The sequence below is a fragment of the Dermacentor albipictus genome, chromosome 6 (assembly GCF_038994185.2).
Source record: "Dermacentor albipictus isolate Rhodes 1998 colony chromosome 6, USDA_Dalb.pri_finalv2, whole genome shotgun sequence".
In the NCBI taxonomy this organism is placed as follows: domain Eukaryota; kingdom Metazoa; phylum Arthropoda; class Arachnida; order Ixodida; family Ixodidae; genus Dermacentor; species Dermacentor albipictus.
In genome coordinates, this window is record NC_091826.1 from 85,411,743 (window position 1) to 85,432,695 (window position 20,953).

The 20,953-nt window shown below is 47.2% G+C and overlaps 1 protein-coding gene across 2 annotated transcripts in view; it reads left to right on the top strand.

Annotated features, from left to right (window-relative positions):
- The window catches only part of LOC139061262 (uncharacterized), a 69,075-nt gene extending 57,032 nt beyond the window's left edge, over positions 1–12,043 (top strand). Inside the window, exon 6 of one of the 2 annotated variants that reach the window (XM_070540978.1) lies at positions 11,836–12,043. In XM_070540978.1, coding sequence (XP_070397079.1) covers positions 11,836–11,873 — 38 coding nt within the window. In that variant the 3' untranslated portion in view covers positions 11,874–12,043. Of the gene's footprint in view, positions 1–10,257; positions 10,428–11,835 lie in introns of those variants that run through there. The other variant, XM_070540977.1, reaches the window with a different exon arrangement.
- Positions 12,044–20,953: the final 8,910 nt, after the last annotated feature.

The following is a 20,953-nucleotide window of genomic DNA, read 5'->3' on the forward strand; positions in this document are numbered from 1 at the left end:
TTCCGCAGCCTAGATACAGCACCACATGTTAGGCCGACTCGCGAAGAATGTCTGGTGGCAACAAAGGCCAGTTATCTGAGGAATTCCTTGAAGGAGTAATTTAGAAGTGCACTGGATGATTTTCAAGGTGATCTAGAACAGACCAAATCAATGCGAGCTGGGAGAACACAAAATTACACTGGTCCTGTGGTCTAAGCCGTCGCTAGCACACGCACGTGGCATGCCGATGGCTCTCAGAGCGGAAGGGGAGATGCAAAAAATGAGCAAGCTGTAAGAATGAGATTTTATCTACCCACTGAAGAGCTCCTTAGCCCATTCGATCATCTATGCCGTCAAAAAGATGGCTTTATAAGAGTTTGTGTGGACTACTGGAGTCTTAACGTCATAACGGAACCAGAGAGCGTTCCAATGGGTAATGTAACTGAATTGTCGTGTACTATAGCAAATGCAAAATACATATCTGTTTTGGACATGACGCGGGAGTACTGCAATATACGGCTTGTTAGAGTCGCAAGAAGTGACAGCCTTTGCAACAGCTAGCGGCTCAAATGCGTTGGAAGTCCGCCCTCATAGACTAACTCTTGCGCGACATTTCAGAGGAGAGTCAATGAATTACTTGCGAATCATCCTCAGTAAGATTGCCCATACACTGGTGAATTAGTGGTGATCTCATAGAGCTGGCGGGATAATATCCATCATTTGTGCAGAGTGCTTCAGGAAACACGGTGAGCTGGACTAACTATAAACCTGGTAAAACATGGGTTTGTGCAGCTGCGGGGGAAGTATTTCGGGCATGAGGTAGTTCAGATAAAGTCCGCTCTATCAAGCGGCTCAAGCCACCAAAAAGTGAAGTGTTTTGGGATTTCGCAATCATCATCGAGGCTATGCCCCAGATTACTCAAGGCTAGTGCTGCCATTCTCAGGGCTAACGAAGAAGACAGTTCCAAATACGTTGCCGTGGACTGCATAGCCATGGCATGCATTCAATCGAATAACGGAGGCCCTAGCATAAGACCTTTGCTTAACTTCCCCATTTCTGGGTAAAGAATTCTGCTTGGCAACGAACGGCCGATGGTCAGATGACAACGGTCAGCCGAGACCAACCGGTGCATGAACTTACGGCTGTTTGTAGCCCACGTGCTGCTTGCTTCTTGGATTGTTTGGCCAGCAGCCTTCGTCGAGGGAGTCATCCAAGATGTCACCTGCGCGTGCCACCTGCGGTGCTTTGCAGGCGACGGCGACAGACTTTACATAGCACGGCAAGATTTACCGCTCAGCTTAGACCAGACTGCTCAATCCATCTGGCAACCTGGTACTTCCTCAACGAGCATATTTAACTGCCCACTGCCAGCATTTGCATTTGGGGCCGATACCGAGCGGAGCATTGGCTGACGACTGTTTGTAACCCAGGTTAGTTACTTGGACAATTCCTGGGGCTATAGGTGTTCTGATCATTTATTGTTTAGGGTGTTGTGTCTCATTGACATTCACATTCGTGAATTTTCGCAAAACGTGCCTACTGGGTGCTTATGCTTCATCTGTCATATTCTTTATTTGCGTGTGCTGCTATTATTATCAGGTAATGTTGAAGTCGATAGTGGCCCTAGGAGCCCACTCTAGCTCTCAGACAGACACGTGCGAAATTTCAGCCGTACTTGTGGTGGTCCAGCAAACCGAGCAAGGACAGTCAGGTTACTGTCAGAAAATAATAGATTGCAAAAAACGCACACCCGTGTTGATGCAAAACCAGAAATAGTTTATGAGGGAATAAGAAACCGTGAGTAGGCCTTGCGAATTGCTGATAATGCTGGTCTTTCTGCAGATCAATGTCATGGTCATGCCATATCGCAGATGTCGCAGACTATCGCAACTTTGAAGGTGGCGCAGACGATGCTGACAATCGGTCACGACGTATTAATAGTCTTTCTTTGTTTGCCTGACAGGAAGACCGAAGCCTGTGCTGAATCTGAGAACCTCGTCATTTTTGTGCGCTCAAAGCATTTCTACCTAATTCTGGAGAAATCTCCAAGTGAAAGAGCGCTTAGAAGGGTGATGGTAGGGGCTAGTTAGTTTTCCATTTTACATCAGAATATCACGAAGGAAGTTAGCATTCTTAGACAAGGGGCAGCGTGAACAGTGATGTCATCTTCAAAATGTGTTCGTGTTTCTTTCTCGTCTTTATTGTTTGTAGTTTTACAGATATACTTCTTATGTCGTTTTCCCTCTGTTTCTTTTTATATATATAACACCTTGCACCAGGCAATGAAATTTCAGTTAGGAGTAAGCGCTTGTCCTCGTTATTTTAGTGGGTGCCTTGTCCTTGCATCGCGCTGTACCACAAATCTACAATGAAAGAGCGCACAAGATTGGTCGTTTTAAGGCCAGAAAGAACCGTCCAGTGGTTAGGTTCTGCAACTTCAAAGAAAAATAATATATTTTTGCTTTGCGAATTAAACTCAGCTAAGGTTATATTTCCCGAGAGGACTACCCGCAACCCATTCCTCTTCTTCAGTTTGCCCACCTTCGCATACGCCCACGTGCATGACCAGGGTCGCGCGAGAAGAGGAAGCGCGACGTTCATTGAAAAGCTGCGAATACCCAGTCGATTTGTGGCGCAGCCTGCTATAGGTTAGGGCTGATCTCCTTGAGGAACCCTTGTGACTTGGGCTCAATGGCGGTGGCACAATGGCACAATCATAGTGACACATACCTTATTAACCAATTTGGTTGCATCAGAAAGGAAGTCAGATGAGATAGCTGAAAGGCTACTCGAATGATTCTAAGTGAAGCTTCGCGCTTCAGAACCGGATGTCATTGCTTTGATGCGGAAATTGAGAGCCTTATTTCTAGCATCACATTGCTGAATTCGGCAATCGGAGCAGTGAAAGCAGAAAGATTTGACCTTATTATTGCCATCAGAGATCTGCAACTGAAGAATTAATACCTGCGAAAGGAGGTTGCAGGAATGGCACAATAACCCAGGGCAAACAGTGTGGAATTTAAGGACATTGCATCCATCCAATGCAGGGATTGCACCGCCATTATTAAAACTATTGCCATCAACTTTGACTGCCCGATCTCAGATGTCGACATCGACATTGTTCATCGAGTGCCTACAAGAGCGGGATCAAACAAAATGTCACTAGATTTTGTTCTCGTCTTAAAGAGCGAGCATTTGTAAGCAAAGCGCGGAATGCTCTGCTTAGTTCTCATGATTCTGCCGCTTTTCGTAGCACTGTTTTTGTCAATAATCATCTTACTCCCGAGAACAAACGGTTCATTGCAAAGCTCTGTCGCTCAACAAAAAAAAGCAGTGGCAATATCTCTGGAGTGACAGTTGTAAAATCAAAGCCAGGAAGCCGACCTAGAGCCGATTTTTTCACATTTCTTCAAACAAGGACGTGTCCGTCTTCCAGCTGAGCTATTGATGTGTACCTGGTGCCTCATATTCTTAATCGATCACATTTTATCCAACCTTATTTCAACTAGCGACTGTGGCGTCCTCGAAACCAACATCACTGATCATTAACATGTTCTATTGCTGACCTGAATTTGCCATGCCGAATGAATTGAGTTCGTTTAAGAAAGCTATATTCGATAAAACAAATTTTGTCGAGCGCCTTGAAGCCATAGACTGCAAACGTGATTTACAGCGCATACGTGGACAAGGGGACAGAAAGAACGATGAAGACAAGCGCTCGCCTTCGTCGTTCTTTCTGTCCCCTTGCCTATCTAAGCGCTGCAAGTCACGTTTGCAACGGAATACCAACTAGCCCGTAGCCAAACGCTGCCATAGACTTGTGTTTTCTAAAACTTCTTTGTTACCCCGAAACAGCGTTTGATTGTTTTTTGTGCTTAGATGTTTCTACTACCATTGCTAAATGTCGGAAAAACTCAGCTCTACGTAAGCCGCCCCTTACAACTATCCAAATGAAGACCTATCCTATTGAAACGGTCAAAAAGTGTCCTTTCAATTCTGGCCTTCAATCTTGATATAAGAAATGTTGCAATATTCCTGATGAACTGTTGAATTGAACAAAAAGAAGTTATTATACATATGAGATACCTACAAGGACCAGTGCAAAATATTCGATTCATATTTAAACAGATCAATGGTTGGGCCACTATCACTGAATTACAGTCGTCTGACAACGCGTGCAAGAACCGAGGTCATATATTGCAAATGCCTTAAATGAATTTTTCTGTGCTAAACCCTTTTCGTATCTCACAAGCATAAGCTAACATCAAGAAAAATTCTTCAGTCGTTTCAATTCTTGCCAACAGGCCCAGATGAAGTAGTAATTGTTAATCGCTTAAAAATAATGAATGCATCTCCCACCTCATCTCGATTCCAATCGCTCAGCTATATTTTAACCTTGTGGTTACAAATGACATCTTTGCATCGCAGGTTAAAAGAGCCAAGATTATGCCAGTGTTTAAATAGGGAGGTAATAGCTTACATTCCTAACTAACCGCCTGTTTTCATACTGTATTTGCATAGAAAATTGTAGAGAAATGTATCGAGAAGCCACTAAATACTTAAATAAGTTTTATATTGCCGCGACGCCATCTGTGCCCAACCACGCTGACGAGGAGGACGACGACCTCGTGTGTGCAAGCGAGCGTGCTAGAGAAGAAGAAGCGAACACTGAACGCTTGTTCTAATTGTCAAGGTTAAAATAGCATTCTCCGCTCTTGTCTCAAGTGAGCCGTGACACTGGTGGACGTGCTGGGTATCGCATCATCGCCTAATGATAGGGACGACTCCTGCGAGTAGCCCTGCGTCCAGCCCTTCACGACATCATCCACGCGTCGAGACACCTGTGCACCGTGCAAGCCGCCGCCTGCAAGGTCTGTGCCCGGAATTCGGTCTTTTGCAACGAACTTCGTCAGTGACCTCAATGACTCAGGAAATGGCGATTGCAAGTCCAACACAGGTGACTATCCAAAACAATCTAGTCCCCTCAAGCTTCCACGGTGACACGTACGAAGACGCCGAAGACTGGCTGGACCAGTACGAACGCGTAGCTAAGGTCAATCAGTGGCGTCCGGACCAGAAGCTTTCTAATGTGTACTTCGCTCTTGAAGGCAGCGCAAGGACGTGGTTCCAAAACCGCGAGGCACATTTGACGACGTGGGACGAATTTTGCCGTCGGCTACTTGACACCTTCGGAAGCACTGATCGCCGAGATAATGCACAACAACTTCTCGAGTTGCGCATTCAGAAGCCCAATGAAAGTGTCTCCATGTTTGCCGACGACATGTCTCGTTTGTTTCGTCGCGCGGATCCCAACATGCCGGATTCGAAGAAGCTGAGCCATCTCATGCGCGGCGTCAAAGAACAGCTATTCGCTGGTCTCGTGCGTAACCCGCCTACAACAGTGGAAGAATTCATTAAGGAAGCCACAGCAATCGAGCAGGCGCTCCAGCAGCGTTGTCGGCAATACGAACGCCTGACTAACGATGCGCCGGCAGGAGCCGCAGTACTCACAGTGACAGACGAGACCTCGCTGCGTCAACTGATAAGAGACATTGTGCGCGAGGAGATTGCGAAGCAAACTGTGACACCGAAGGAGTTTACTGTTGCTTCGGTCGCTGAAGTTGTTCGCCAAGAAATTCGGGCAAGCATTAGCACCTCCTGAGCCGCTGCTCCCTGAAATGAGTCCCGAGCCGCGCTTCGAGCCACGCGCATATAGCTACGCAGACGCTGTCTGTCGCCCGCTTTCTACCATGCCGGTACAGCAGTACCACCAGCGGCCACCTATTGCTGCCTGGACACAGAGGGAGCATTTCAGGCGACCCCAGCCTCGCAGGACCGACGTATGGCGCACTGCTGATCGCCGACCATTGTGTTTTCACTGTGGCGAACCAGGGCACATTTATCGTTTTTGCCCTCATCGCCAGCGTGGCATCCAGGAAATGTCACCTGCCACTCGGCGCCAGTTTCCAGAGAGACATCCACGCTTCGACGACAGTGTCAGTCAGGAACAAGGCAGCTCAGCTAATCTGCGGTCGCGCTCGCCGTCTCCATTACGTTATTCTTCGCCGAACCGTCGCAGTTTCGCCGACGTGGTACGAGGCCGCTCTCCAAGCCCACGGCGGGGAAACTGAAATCAGCGGCCTCCGGGGGGAAGGTTGCAAGTCGTCGAACCGCCGAAAATCCCCCATTATTACTGAGAAACGAGCACAGCAACCCGGAGAAACGGGACGCCGACGAATTTGTAAGTGCCGACCTACTCTTAACAATTGATGGGCATGACGTGACAGCTTTAGTCGATACTGGTGCAGGCTTTTCGATAATGAGTGAGCAGTTGGCAGACCGGCTTAAGAAAGTCACAATGCAATGGACGGGCCCTTATATTCGAAATGCCGGGGGCCAGATAATGGTACCTACAGGAAAATGTACTGCACGGCTCCAGGTAGAAAATACAGCTTTTGTCGCCACTTTTATGATTTTAAAGGAGTGCTGCAGATCACTCATCCTTGGAATGGACTTCTTGCGGGAGTACGGCGCCGTGGTTAACATACGGGACGGCGAGATAACCTTGTCAACTAGTACAGACACGAGCCAAGACGAAGAGCGCCGACGTACATCGTTACCTGTCGCCGACGACGACGTCTGCATACCACCACTATCATGCAGTCTTGTCTCCGTAAGTTGCGGAGAACAGTTTGACAAGGACGGTGTAGCCGAACAACTAACTGCACTTCTGTTCCATCAAGGTATTGCCATCGCTCGGGGTATCGTCAGCCTAATCGGCGGTCGCACAGAGGTACTACTGACAAATTTTACCAATGAACGCCGGCACATCAGTAAAGGCACCGCTGTGGCGTACTTTGACGAAATGGACCACGTCCAACACTGCTTTGCTGTACAACAGGAATCAACCACCGAAACGATGCCATCTATACCCGTCGTCGACGTTGACCCAGGTTTAGCGCCGCAACAGCAACAAGGGCTCAGAGAACTGATTGACCATTTTAAAGACTGCTTCTCTACAACGTCCCGAGTGCGTCAAACACCACTGACGAAACACCGCATCATTACGGAGGAAACAGCAATACCCATCCGACAGCATCCGTATCGCGTGGCTGAGAAAGAGCGTGAAGCAATACAGCAGCAAGTCAAGAAAATGCTGGACGATGATGTTATCCAGCCGTCGAAAAGCCCTTGGGCATCGCCCGTGGTACTCGTTAAGAAGAAGGATGGCAGCCTGAGGTTTTGTATCGACTATCGCAAGCTCAATCGGGTCACGAAACAAGCTGTGTATCCCTTACCACGCATCGACGATTCCCTCGACAGGCTACGGCATGCACGTTACTTCTCATCACTGGACTTAAAAAGTGGATACTGGCAAATAGAGGTCGATGAGCGGGATCGGGAAAAGACTGCGTTTGTGACGCCTGATGGGCTCTATGAATTCAAAGTTCTCCCTTTTGGTTTGTGCTTCGCCCCAGCCACGTTCCAAAGACTAATGGATACTGTTCTCTCAGACCTTAAGTGGAAGACTTGCTTAGTGTACCTAGACGATGTGATTGTTTATTCTGCCACATTTGATGAACATCTCAGTCGGCTACGGTCAGTTCTTCAAGCCACACGGTCCGCTGGGCTTACCTTAAAACCTGAAAAGTGCCACTTTGGCTATCAAGAACTACAGTTTTTGGGCCACATTGTAAGTCACAGAGGCGTCAGACCTGATCCTGAGAAAATCGCAGCCGTCGCAAAGTTTTCAAGGCCTACGGACAAGAAGGCAGTCAGACGCTTCCTGGGCCTATGCTCATATTACCGGCGATTTATTGCGGGTTTTGCATGCATCGCCTCACCGCTCACCTGCCTAACCAGAGAAGATATCACATTTATGTGGGGCGAGGAACAGGAGGCGGCATTTAACGAGTTGCGGCACCGTCTACAAACTCCGCCTGTTCTTGCCCACTTTGACGTGGATGCGCCGACAATGATCCACACCGACGCCAGCAATGTGGGTCTAGGTGCCGTCCTTGTTCAGCGGCAAGACGGCGCTGAGCGAGTCATCGCTTACGCGAGTAGAACACTGTCACGTGCCGAGTCGAACTACTCCACCACAGAGAAGGAATGCTTGGCTGTAGTATGGGCCATTACCAATTTCCGCCCGTACATATATGGCCGCCCATTTCAAGTCATAAGTGACCATCATTCTCTCTGTTGGTTGACCAACATGAATGATCCATCAGCACGTTTGGCACGCTGGAGCCTACGGCTTCAAGAGTACGACATGACAGTGGTCTATAAATCGGGAAGACAGCACTTAGACGCTGACTGCCTTTCCAGATCACCGATCGAGTCGTCAGGCCGAGATGATGACGAATCCGCAGGCTTTTTAGGAGTTGTTGGTGCAGCTACCATCTCTCAACAACAGCAAGATGACCACGAGCTCGCTTCACTAATTGATTTCTTAGAAGGCCGCACCACAAACAAGCCCAGATTGTTCTCAAGGAACTTGTCATCATTCTGCATGCGAAACAGTGTCCTTTTTAAGAGGAACTTCTCTTCAACAGGGAAGAGATATCTACTGGTCATCCCTCAAACTCTCCGCAGTGAAATCTTGCAGGCCTGTCACGATGAACCTACGTCGGGCCACCTCGGCTACACAAGAACGTTAGCACGGATCAAAGAGAAATACTACTGGCCACGGCTCGCAACACACGTGAAGCACTACATTCGAACGTGCCTTGACTGTCAGCGACGAAAAGTGCCACCTACGAAACCTGCCGGACTATTACATCCCGTTCAAGTGCCGGAAACACCGTTTGCACAAATTGGGATGGACCTTTTGGGCCCATTCCCAATATCAACTGCAGGAAATAAGTGGATCATAGTTGCGACAGATTACCTTACGCGTTATGCAGAAACCAAAGCACTTCCGAGCAGCACAGCAGCCGAAGCCGCGCAGTTCTTCATCGAAAACGTCGTCCTTAGGCACGGTGCTCCAGCGGTCATCGTAACCGACAGGGGAACCACATTCACGGCTGAACTTTTGCGAACTGTACTCACGCTCAGTGGCACAGCACACAGAAGAACGACAGCTTATCACCCGCAAAGCAATGGACTTACGGAGCGCCTCAGCAAGACTCTTGCAGACATGTTGTGCATGTATGTCGATGTGGAACACAAGAACTGGGACCAAATATTACCCTACGTAACGTTTGCTTACAATACGGCTCGGCAAGAAACAACAAGAATGACGCCATTCAGTCTCCTCCACGGTCGAGAAGTGACTACAATGCTGGATGCTGTGCTTCCTCATGATTCCAGCGATTCCGAGAATGACGCCGCAGATTTTACAGAGCGCGCCGAAGAAGCAAGACAGCTCGCACGCATTCGCATAACTAGCCAGCAAGACCGTGATGCGCGACGTTACAATCAACGCCATCGATGCGTCGTCTACCAGCCCGGCCAAAGAGTCTGGGTTTGGGCTACAGTGCACCGCCGAGGCCTCACGGAGAAACTTCTGCGCCGATACTTTGGACCGTACAAGGTTCTACGACGCCTTAGCGACGTCAACTATGAAGTCATTCCTGACAGCCAATCCTGCTCGAGGCGCCGTCAGGACCTGCCTGAGACTGTGCACGTGGTGCGCATGAAACCTTATTTGGCTGAATGACATGGACACTTGCTGGTGGGCTGGACACCGGGTGCTACCCGCCAAGCATCGGGACGATGCTCCTTCTGAAGGGGGGCAAATGCCGCGACGCCATCTGTGCCCAACCACGCTGACGACGAGGACGACGACCTCGTGTGTGCAAGCCAGCGTGCTAGAGAAGAAGAAGCGAACACTGAACGCTTGTTCTAATTGTCAAGATTAAAATAGCATTCTCCGCTCTTGTCTCAAGTGAGCCGTGACAATATCTTATCCACCAAACAATACAGTTTTCGGGCAAGTTTTTACTGAATACATTATGCTTGCCATAGAATCAGCACGTTTTGCCAGTGCCCTGTTCATTGACCTCCCCAACGCCTTTGATTCTGTAGTCCATTATATATTCTTTGCTGATTTTAACTCTATTCGCGTGGTAAGTAGTGCGCATGAACTACTTAGAAGCTATTATCTAATGGACAGCATGCCGTTTGTGTTTGTAACATTCTTTCCACATCTAAGTGCGCTGACAAAGGAGGGTCGATACTCGGCCCCCTCATATTCCTAATTGATATTGTTGCCTAATCTCCAAGCTTAACAGTCACACAACGTTACTAATACAGTCAACCATTTTTCTATGCAGATGATACCACGGTAGTTACAAGTGACCGGTCCATCGATACGCTAACTAGCCAAGTTGATCCCTCATCTCCGAAATATTCACTACTGGTGCAAAGCTAATGGTTAAATAATTAAAGGGAATAAAATTCAGTTCGTTCACTTCCTCTAAAGACAGAACCCTCTTTCACATACTCCTACCATTAGTTTCAACCGCCACCACCTCGTTAGCACCCCTCCGTTCATCTTTCTGGGAATTGTTCTGACGCCCATCTAAAGTACTCCCATCAGATTTCAAATATGAAACAGAGGATAGTTCACCGTATATGAATATTGATTAAAGCAAGACCATTCCTCAGCTTGCCTGCTTTATTTAAGGGTTACTACGCCTTCATCTCCACTCATATTACGTACTCTGTCACGTCATACGAAAATACCCATCCGTCTCGCATACTTCTACTCCAACGCCTTCAAAGCCGTACAGCAGCGCATCTTTGTTACTTCAACAGCATTGTGTATTATTAGTGTGCGATTTGTTCAAACATCAATTGGGAATTATTGTTTTCAAATCTATATACGGTACCATAGCAGCTCACGCATTGCAAAAATCTCATTGTTCAAATCTACACCGATTAGGTTTGCCCCAAGGAACAATTTTTCTGCCATATGCGCAATATGTCGAACGTACAGCTACTTTCGCGGCTGTTCTGCTTCGGAATACCACAGCATTAAGTACGCCGCAATTTTTCGCTTGAGGAGCATTTAATAAAGAGCTTGTTTCTTTTATTATTCACTCTTAAACGTTGTCTAAGCCTTCTACATTGCTCTACTGTTGCCGTTCCTTTCAATTTCTGTGCTGCTTTGTATTACGCACTGCATTTATCTTCTTATGGTGTATATTATTGATGTATATTTGCTTTATTTCGATTGTTACAACTAATTACGTAGTGCTGTATTATGGCCGTACTTTTTACACTCAATTTCTAACCGGAGGTCCCCTTTCAGCCATCTGCTGTGGGACCTCCTCCTGAATATTTACCCTAAGGCGTGCATTTGATTTCAAATAAACATCTCTATCTCTCTCTCCAAACAAATTCGTTCGTTGTAGAACGGCACACAGCTGCTGCCGCACACCCAGTAACCAAAATTTACATCAGAGCGTTTTATTGAAGACCAGCACAGACCTAGTGGCATATGCCCAGCGGTGCAGGTCGGCGTCAAATGAATATTTTTTTGAACAGTGGCGCGTACGTACTCCCACATCCACTGTCACCCATACCGGTATGAAAGCGATCCCATTAAAGAGCGGCACATATATATACATTGCTACATATTCAGTTACCCAACTTGTTCCAACGGCTGGTTTCAAACTCTGTTCGCCAAGCAGAGCGTACCATTCATTTTTTAAAAACCTTAACTTTGTGGCATAATTAAATCTAAAAAGATTGCGAGCAAATGCTCCAGTTACATCGCATAACGTGTGTAAATAGGCACTAAGAAATACATAGTTACTGCCTGAAAAGTTCTAAAATGAACCAAAGTGTTGCGCATTTCTGAACATCATTCCTCGTCTGACGTATGTCAACTTCAACTTTGATTTCAGTGCAACCAGGTATTTTACAGGACGTCGGAAACAAATAAATGCCACTTGTATTTTTGCTAAAACAGACAACGTTTAAATAGAAAGTGATGCTCACCTGTAAGCAATACCAAGATTATACAGGACAATTTCATAAGTCCATGGAAGAAACCTTGAAGCATTAATAAAGGAGGCGTTTGAGGAGGCATGTAAATTGCTGAAAACAAGGGAATGAAGAGAAGCCACACGTTAAACCCGTTTGTCACTATATATCTCAGTTTAATTTTGCACTTACATTATGATAGGCCTTAGTGCGGTGAGTTCATTGGAAATTGTATAGAAAGCCCATTTGAATAAATATTTTTATTCACAGTGATTGACTTAATTTTACTGACCTAATATGTCATATTATGTATTCAGATACTGATTTATTATGGTTGGTGGGCGTGCCTCAAACATTTGTGACCATTGAAGTTAGTCCATATTGTCACGTTGTAGTGACTGAAAAACACAGCACCAAAAAGTGCGTATTGCGCAACTAACTCTTTAGTGGGCGAACCTGTGTCCAGAAAAACAAGATACACGCAGGTCCAACCCGACTGTTCCGAATGCTGACTGTCTTAAGCGAAGCCAGCGAAAGCACATGAAGTGGCGGGCGAATGGCCGCAGGGCACTCTTTTGCTTGTTGCGCGTTCTTTGATGCTTAGAAAAACGTCTTATGTAGCACACATTGCGCAATGGAAAGATGGAAGGGTCATTTTTCATGAGGTCCTCCAATTTTCCGACACACCATTTGACTGTAATTCTAATATTTGAGAAGTAGGTAATAGTACTAAATATATGTATCTACCCAAAATGCAAAAATACAGGCTGTCGGGCTACAAGTGGCGGCACACAACATTGCCTTGGCTCAGTCCAGCTAGCCCGTTATCACACCTGGTTAAATTTTGGCGCGAGCTACGTAGCACATCTTGCATAGGCACTCATCGTGGCATGTACAGGACGTTAAAGAAGCCTGGCAAGCATGACCATTTTTATACAGAGGGTACTTTGTTTTGTTTGTGGGTCTTTACCTAAACTAATTTTTTTTAGGAATGCTTATCGACTTTAGCTCATAGTCTTTACGTTTCAGTAAAGTACGGAAGCGTAGGCCAGTTGATGCAGTACAAGAAATATTATAGGGCAGTACCCATCACAGATATACCCAGCATTCCTTTTATCGTCCTGTCGCTCCTGTTTATTGAGCAGTTTTATCGTTAATTGTGTCGGGAGCTCGGTTTAGCGGAGGCAAATAATACACAACTAGAAGTAAAGCGCCAAAAACACGCGGACAACCGAAGGGAACGAAGACACAGGGCTGTGTCTTCGTTATGCGTGTAATCGTGTCTATGTGTTGTCAAGAAGGAAGCATGCACACCACGTCTCGAACAAGTACAACCCTTTATTGCGTCTACTTGGCCTCCCCACCACTCCGTATTGGTGATGATGATGATGTCGCTCTGTCCGGTGGCGCCATCTCTCGGTCTTCCTGTGGTTGTCTTCGCAACACAGTCCTTATACGTCTCTCCCCGTAGAACGTGAACCCATCGGGCATGTCCAGTCGGTGTTCATAATACGCTGTGAGCTGGTGAGCATGAGCTATCCCGCGATGGCACCCTGTCATTGGGTCTGTCAGGATGAAGTCATTAGCACCGACATTCTTCGTGATCCAATAAGGACCTGAATGTCTTGGTGCAAGCTTCGACAAGACGCCTGTTGCTGCATTACTTAAGGTATGGCTGTCCAGGAGAACAAGGTCGCCTGGTTTCAGGGTAACTGGCTGCCTGTGATGGTTGTAATTTGCCTTTTGTTTCGCCTGAGAGGCAGTTTGATGCCTGTGAATAAATTCAAAGGCCGGGGAAAAGCAGCCGCGAACTTTTTCGGAAAAGGCATGGTAAGCCGCTGCAGGCGGTTCAACGTTGTCCTTGGTGCCAGGGGGTTCTCACGGGGTACGCGGCTCTCGACCGTAACGCAGGAAGGCAGGCTTGTAGCCTGTCTGAACACTCTATGTGGTGCGGAGAGCAAAGGCGATTTCGGGGATGGGAGAGTCCCACTCCCTGTGGTTTGCTCAGTAGGTCCGGAGGCATTCCTTAACTGTACCCTTATGGTGGTATAACCTTTGTCCAGCGTGGCGGTGAGGTAAGGTATGAGGCTCTTTTATGCTCCATTGCTACAAGAGGCCCTCCCAAAGCGTACTGACAAATGGCGCCGGTTTTCGCTGGAAATCGCTACTGGTACTCCCTCTAGACAGAAGACTTGCCGCATACAGTCAATAATGTTTTGGCTGGTAGCGGCACTTAGAGGAAACAATTCAATGAATTTTGTTAACTTGTCAACCACCACCAGCACGTACTGGTTTCGCCGTGGTGTGAGTGGTAACGGTCCAATGACATCTACACTAAGTTCCTCCATCGGTGCAGTGGCCCACTGGCTGCTCATAAGGCCCGTTGGCTTTTGGCGATTTGCCTTGGAGCGGTGGCAAAACTTTGCAGAATCTGACATATTTAGATACATCTGCTCGCATACCCAGCCATAGGAAACGAGAAGAACCACGCTGCAATGTCTTGAAAAACCCTCATGTGCACTGATTGGGTGGTCATGCGGCATTTTGAGCACCGGAGTCCGCAAGCGCTCTGGTAGCGAAGGCACCTTTTGGTTCCCTCTGTGCTGAGCGAGCAACCCAGTAGAATCCAGTTCTGTCGAAGCAGCCAGGTCCTTAATAAGGCTTGATTGTGGGTCGTTCTCTGGGAGCGTTGTCCCTTGCATGACACTTTTCAGCTTGGCGAACAGTGGATCACAACTTTGCTCCTCAACCAGGCACTCTATATTGTTGAGAACAGTCACTTCGTCTGTCATAGACAAGGGGCAACCGTCTCGAGTGCAATGTGTTGCTCAGACTTTTGAACGCTAATCGGGAACAGAGTTTCGGGTAGAGTCTGGCTTGGGTTGTCTGGACAGTTCAAGGGCGCTCTGCTAAGGGCATGTGTCAGAATTTTGGCAAGTCCCCTTTTGTGTTTGATCGTGCAGTGAAGCTCTTGCACCCTAAGGACCCGGCGCTTGACTCTTGGTGAGGCTTGATTTGTCTGCAACATCCATGAGAGAGAAGAATGGTCACAATCGATATCGATTTCCGTGAATACAAGGTAAGGCCTGAATTTATTGACTGCCGAGACCACTATCTGGCGCTCCCTTTCCTGAACACTGTACTGTTTTTCTGCCTCGGTGAGGACCCTGCTTATAAACGACTCGGGTCTGAGTTCCTGAGGGCTTGCCTGGAGTAGCACCGCAGCTATTCCGATACCACTGGCATTTGTTTCCACCACAAAGGGCTGGTTGAGGTCAGTGACGTTCACCATGGCATCATTGGCCAGGCGCTGCTTTAGACTCCAGAATGCGCACTCTTATTGGTTGGTCCACTGCCAGTGTGCATCTTTCTTCAAAAAACTGGTGAGGTGGTGGGCTGTGAGAGAAAATCGAGGTATAAAGCTTCGATAATACCCCGCCAGGTCAAGGAAAGCTAGCAGTTGGTTGACTGTTGGAGGTCGAGGAAGTGTACCATAGCAAGGACTTTGCCTTCGTCAGGTCGACACTGCCCAGGTGAAATTATGTCCAAGGAACCTGAGAGAAAGGTGGCAGAGTTGGATGTTGTCTGGGTTAACGGTGAGGCCTGCGGCTCTGATGCACTCGAGTACACATCGGATGTGTTCCACGGGGTTGTCCAGAGTGCCTGAATACACCAGGACGTCGTCGACGAATGTCATTGCAAATGTATGACTTATACCATCCAAAACTCTGTCCATCAATCTTTGGGAGGTTGCTGGCCCACTTGCCGCTCCGAAGGGCAACCTTGTGAATTCGAAGGTGCCCTGGTGGCAGATAAATGTGGTTTTGGCAATATCCTGTTCACACACTCGCATTTGTAAAAAGCCTTGTGAAAGATTAAAACTTCAAAACCATTGTGCCTGACCCAGCTGTGCCCAGAGCCAGTCAGTCCTGCCCATAGGGTGAACAGGCACCCTTGTTCGGCTATTCAGCGGCCGATAATAAATGGCGAGGCGGAAGCCAGCAGACTGTTTGCGACCAAAACAGGAGCACTCGTCCATTGACTGGTACTCAGGGGTATAAGGCCTGGCTCTAGGAGGTCACGGATACAGTTATCCATAATTGCCTGTGTTTAGCATTGACTGGGCGAAGCTTGCAACGTGCAGGTAGGCTGTCCCCAGTTTCAATTCTCCCCACTATCAAGTGCGTTGTTCAGCAAATTTTGTGCGCCCTAGGGTAGTTGTAACAATGGGGCTGAAAGTTTCAAGCACCTGCTCCAGACGTGGATCTACATTCACCTGAGCCGCAAAGCTAGTAGGGTCATTGGCGCTTGGGACGTCAGAGCTGACCATAGACCCAGGTTGCTCGGCGAAGACTGCTTGCTGGTGATATGATTCTTCGCTGTCTAACTGCCCCTTAATCTGCTGCTCTCCTTTGACGAACGGTTCCATGCACTGCGTTTCATTCCCAATTGTCCAACCTCCCAGTGCAATATGGAGCGATATTTCAGTCACCGTCAGGAAGTCCCTCTCGACTACAATGTCTTTACCGAGGTCAGGAACACACAGGAACCGCTGGAGGCGGGAGCCTGCCGCGCAGTGGACCATGCATCGGAGCAAGGGAGTAGATTGAGACAAGCCTGTGGCTAGGCGAAGCGCGCGTACCTCTCTTTTGTGAGTGGCTCCGGTGGCTTCAGCGGCCGCCGTCGTTTGTTGTCACAGGAGGCTGACCCTGGACCCCTTGTCAACGAGCACCTGGAATATCGTTGCTTCAATGCGGACGTCGAGAAGTGGTTCCTTTCTGCCAGCAATGGCAGCAAACTGGAGCGCGCTGTCGTAGATGCCCGCCTGCGTCGCATCTACCAATACATGTTTCCCTAGTACTGATTCTCTGGGTATTCGGGCCGTATGTGCCCCAATTGATGGCACGGAAAACACCTGGGCGGTGCATTTTGCCTAACCGTGGCACATTGGCGGGCAACATGGCCAATCCCTCCACAGCACTGGCAACGGATTTGTGGCGTGTTGGGCCGCTGCCAACGAGTGGCCTGTTGCGAGGTATGAGCGATCGGCTTCGTCAGCGTAGGGACGGTGAGAGCGGGATGACTTTGATCACGAAGATAGGACGGTGGGACCACTGCGGGGTGTAGTAGCCAGTGGTGCGCCCACAGACATTGTGACTGACGTAGTGGTGCCCACGATGGCAGCCGCCGAGATGGGCCGCGGTCCGACAGCGCTAGCGACTGCCCTCTGGGGTTGGAAAGCCAAATCCCTGGCGACCTGGTATGTTGGTGGTGGCGGTGGTTTGTACTGCCGTCGCTGCCACGCTCTTTCTGTCAAAACATCCGCCTTCGTCGCGAGCTCCCTCAATGTGCAAGTGTACTGCGAACACCACTTGTAACTGCCAAACCACCCTACTACTGTCACACAGCCTGGTCCTATTTTTTAGCCTGATTTACCTACACGTGGCTTCCACGTTACGTCGAATTGTAAAGAAGGAGAGAACGAGCCTTCTCTTACCTCGGCTAAGGCACAGACTAATTGCGAAAGATATTTCTTCCTCTTTTCAATGACAGAAGCTGGTCATCCATCCTCTATAATAGAGACAAACTAGTACTTGTATGTAAGCAAACCAACAATATATAGCCGCTTCCTTTTCCGAATAACTTGCCGATGTCCGGTTCCGCGATCTTTACCTATTAATTCACCGTTAAATAATAATATATGGGGTTTTACGTGCCAAAACCACTTTCTGATTATGAGGCACGCCGTAGTGGGGGACTCCGGAAATTTTGACCACCTGGGGTTCATTAACGTGCACCTAAATCTAAGTACACGGGTGTTTTCGCATCTCGCCCCCATCGAAATGCGGCCGCCGTGGCCGGGTTTCGATCCCGCGACCTCGTGCTCAGCAGCCTAACACCATAGCCACTGAGCAACCACGGCGGGTAATTCACCGTTAAATGTCGACAATTGACCTTCTACGAGCGTTCCCGATTGTGCTTTTTTGAACTGAGCTGCCCTTACTGACTAGCATTTCAAGTACCGGGATCTAAATGGTTCGTTCAGCGAATCAGATGGGCTGTTAGGGAATGTTTCAGGCTTCTCCATAGTTTCACTAACAGAGCACCTGTTGTAACGTCTGTTGTAGGCGACACATGGCTCACGCATCCTCACTTCTTCGTGTTAAGGTATTCTGTAAGCGACCCATGTTTTTATTGCAATAGCAGTCATATGGACACTGCAGGCTCATTTCTGCTGTGGATATCACCACCGGCACGGCGGTGATGTCAACGTATAAGCAAATGTCATCATATAAAGCCAAGGGTGATACAAGCATCGCTGCGTGACCTATGCTGCATGTACGAGGAAAAGCGTCTTCGTTCAGTCACGCTTGCGCATTTTATCATTGTTAATATACTTAGTAAGCGAATTGCATTAAGTTTGCATGGGCGATAAAACTATTATCCTCACTCCGTGCAGCTATCTACTAATTTTCTATCTCAATGGTGCTTTGCATTTGGGCCTAATTGCGCACTTTTTCCATAAATGTGTATTTGTTCACGCCCATTTCTTCTTTCCAATAATACTACAGCTCTTCGAGCGCTTTTCCATGGTATCCAACCTACATTTAAGCTTCTTTGTTGCCCCCCAAAGAGAGCAGTTTTCATCTCTGAGAATTCGCACAAGCACAAAATGGGACCAATTGGTTTTATACTACCACTGTGAAAAGGTACGCAACACGACAATGAAAAAAGACGGAACGCATACGCATAAGCCAACACATTTGAGCTAGCTGTCTGTCTCTTTATACCTCTCGTATTCGCTGTTCATCATACTTCACCCAGAACACATGGAACTTGTATTGTTTTCTATTGGTACGACAAATATCCGTTTGTGACACGCAGAGGTTGCGCAATGAGCTCAATGAGCTCAAAAGAAGGAATGCACATTAATAGTCTGCATTTCTTCTCATTATCCTTGGCACCTATGACCTCATGGCCTACATAAACGTATCATTTCGTCGCCACAGAAGCTTAACGATAAATCAAAAGTTTCTTTCCTTGAAAGCGTGGCAAGGATGATATTACTTTTCTGTACTTTATTCTCTGAACTTACCTCTGCAATTATCCACCCTTGCCCTCGGCAATTTCTTGTTCGCAATGTCCCATGATGCTCAAAAGAACGTTGTCATCTATTATTAGTGCGCTGCGGAATTATTCCGTCCTGTATTGCTAATACGTCACCTGAATTTGTGATGTCGGACGTTTCCTGCGTGCATTAAGTAAAGAAAAATTCGAGCAATGCCCATCTTACCAAGAATGTGCCCTGTAATGCGACTTGAAGTACTTTATTGACACATCGTATTGGCACCACCGAGACACGTTATGTGCAAGGCGTGCCTGTAGGCGAATTGCTCTCTCGTCCTTCTGAGTAAACGCGCTGCACCATCTAGCGACGCCGCTGTGAGGTCCTCACGCTGTGTGTTTACGAATATATGTTGAGAAAAACATTTCTGAGCATAAATTACGCGGGTTTAATTCGGTGATGCAGCCAATAAATTTTTAATGTCCGTTTTTTTTTTGACGTTGAAGAGACCAGCCAGGGCCACATACGAAGAGGCTCAATTAGCTGACGTAAGAAAGATTCGTTGAGCAGGGGTACATAACCAGTGACTCAAGCTGGTCAAACGGTTTGGTTCGAAATCTGCTGCCTCAGCCCAACAGAACTATGCGTTACCCATTCGACCATAGACCACCAGCAAAACAATTAGAAGGTTAATCCTCTGAAAATGCGTGAAGTTCCCGAAGAATTGGAATCACATCATAAAGGAAATAGTTTTGCGTCTGGTATTGAATATCTTGTCTTTCACTACCAACAAAAGAGAAGCCTGTGCATTCGGCCGGTAGCTGTCCTTTATCATGAAATAAAGGTGAGAAGAAAAGTGATAGACTCACATATGGGATCAGTGGATATAATGTTATGTTGACCAGAGAGACGACACCGATTTGATTCCTAGCAGCGAGAATAATTATTTCGACTGTTTGCCTTTTCCCATTATGGTATTTTGTTAGGTGTACCTTTCAATCACTCCAGTGTGGTCAATACCCCTCCTACCTACGAGCCACGTTTTGTGGTACTGCAATAACAACGACTGTGCAGTGGGCATCCTGGAAATGCGCTCATGCTTTGTTCTTTGGCGACATATGAAGAAATATCGAATCACTATCAGTGACTCATTGACCTGTGCCGGCAATGCGACGTTACTGCTAGCGCAATGTGGCGCAATGGGACATCGAGCTTCTATATTTAAATTACTTTCCCATGGAATGTTTGATTGCGCATTAAGAAAATCATGCAGATGGTCTTTATATTTGCTTAAAGGGTCGTGAGCCTTTATTTTGCTTTTTTCGGCAGCATTCCTTTTGGTTAAGTTTTGTAGCGATATTGAATAATAGTGTTAGCAGTAGACACACTGAATACATTTTCTATGATTGTATGGTATTCGTCCACCACGCACCTTTAACGCAAATTGTCCATAATTTCTGGTATGACCCGAAAACGAAAGATAATTTTGTTACTAAAGAAGGAGCAGTTACAAAGGGCTGGTCGCACAGATAGGTCCTTTCGATCATCTTTGTCATTAGCTGGATGTGACCAATGCATCACTAAATTTAGGAACCTTTCACAAAAAAGTATAAATAGGGAAAACCCTATCCAGATGTGTAGTACCACGAACGGCTTTATCCTTCCCGTTATTTCCCCCCAAACACCTCCTCACGGCACTCCTCCACAAAACAAAGTGTAACAGGAACATAAGCCATTATAGGCAATCTTTGGCCGGAGGAGTGTGAAGGAAATATTGCGTTATTTCATCTACGTGATATTCGTACTCGGCTCCAAATTTGCAAATCGTGTTCTATTATAAAGCGAATCTTGTAGATAAATATTTTTAATTTTACAACGCAAGTAACTGGAATTGAAAATAGTCGTCCACATCTTGTTTTTCTCGTACGTGACTCAGCAGTACTTGTTTACCTCGTCTGGTGGCAAGACTGTGG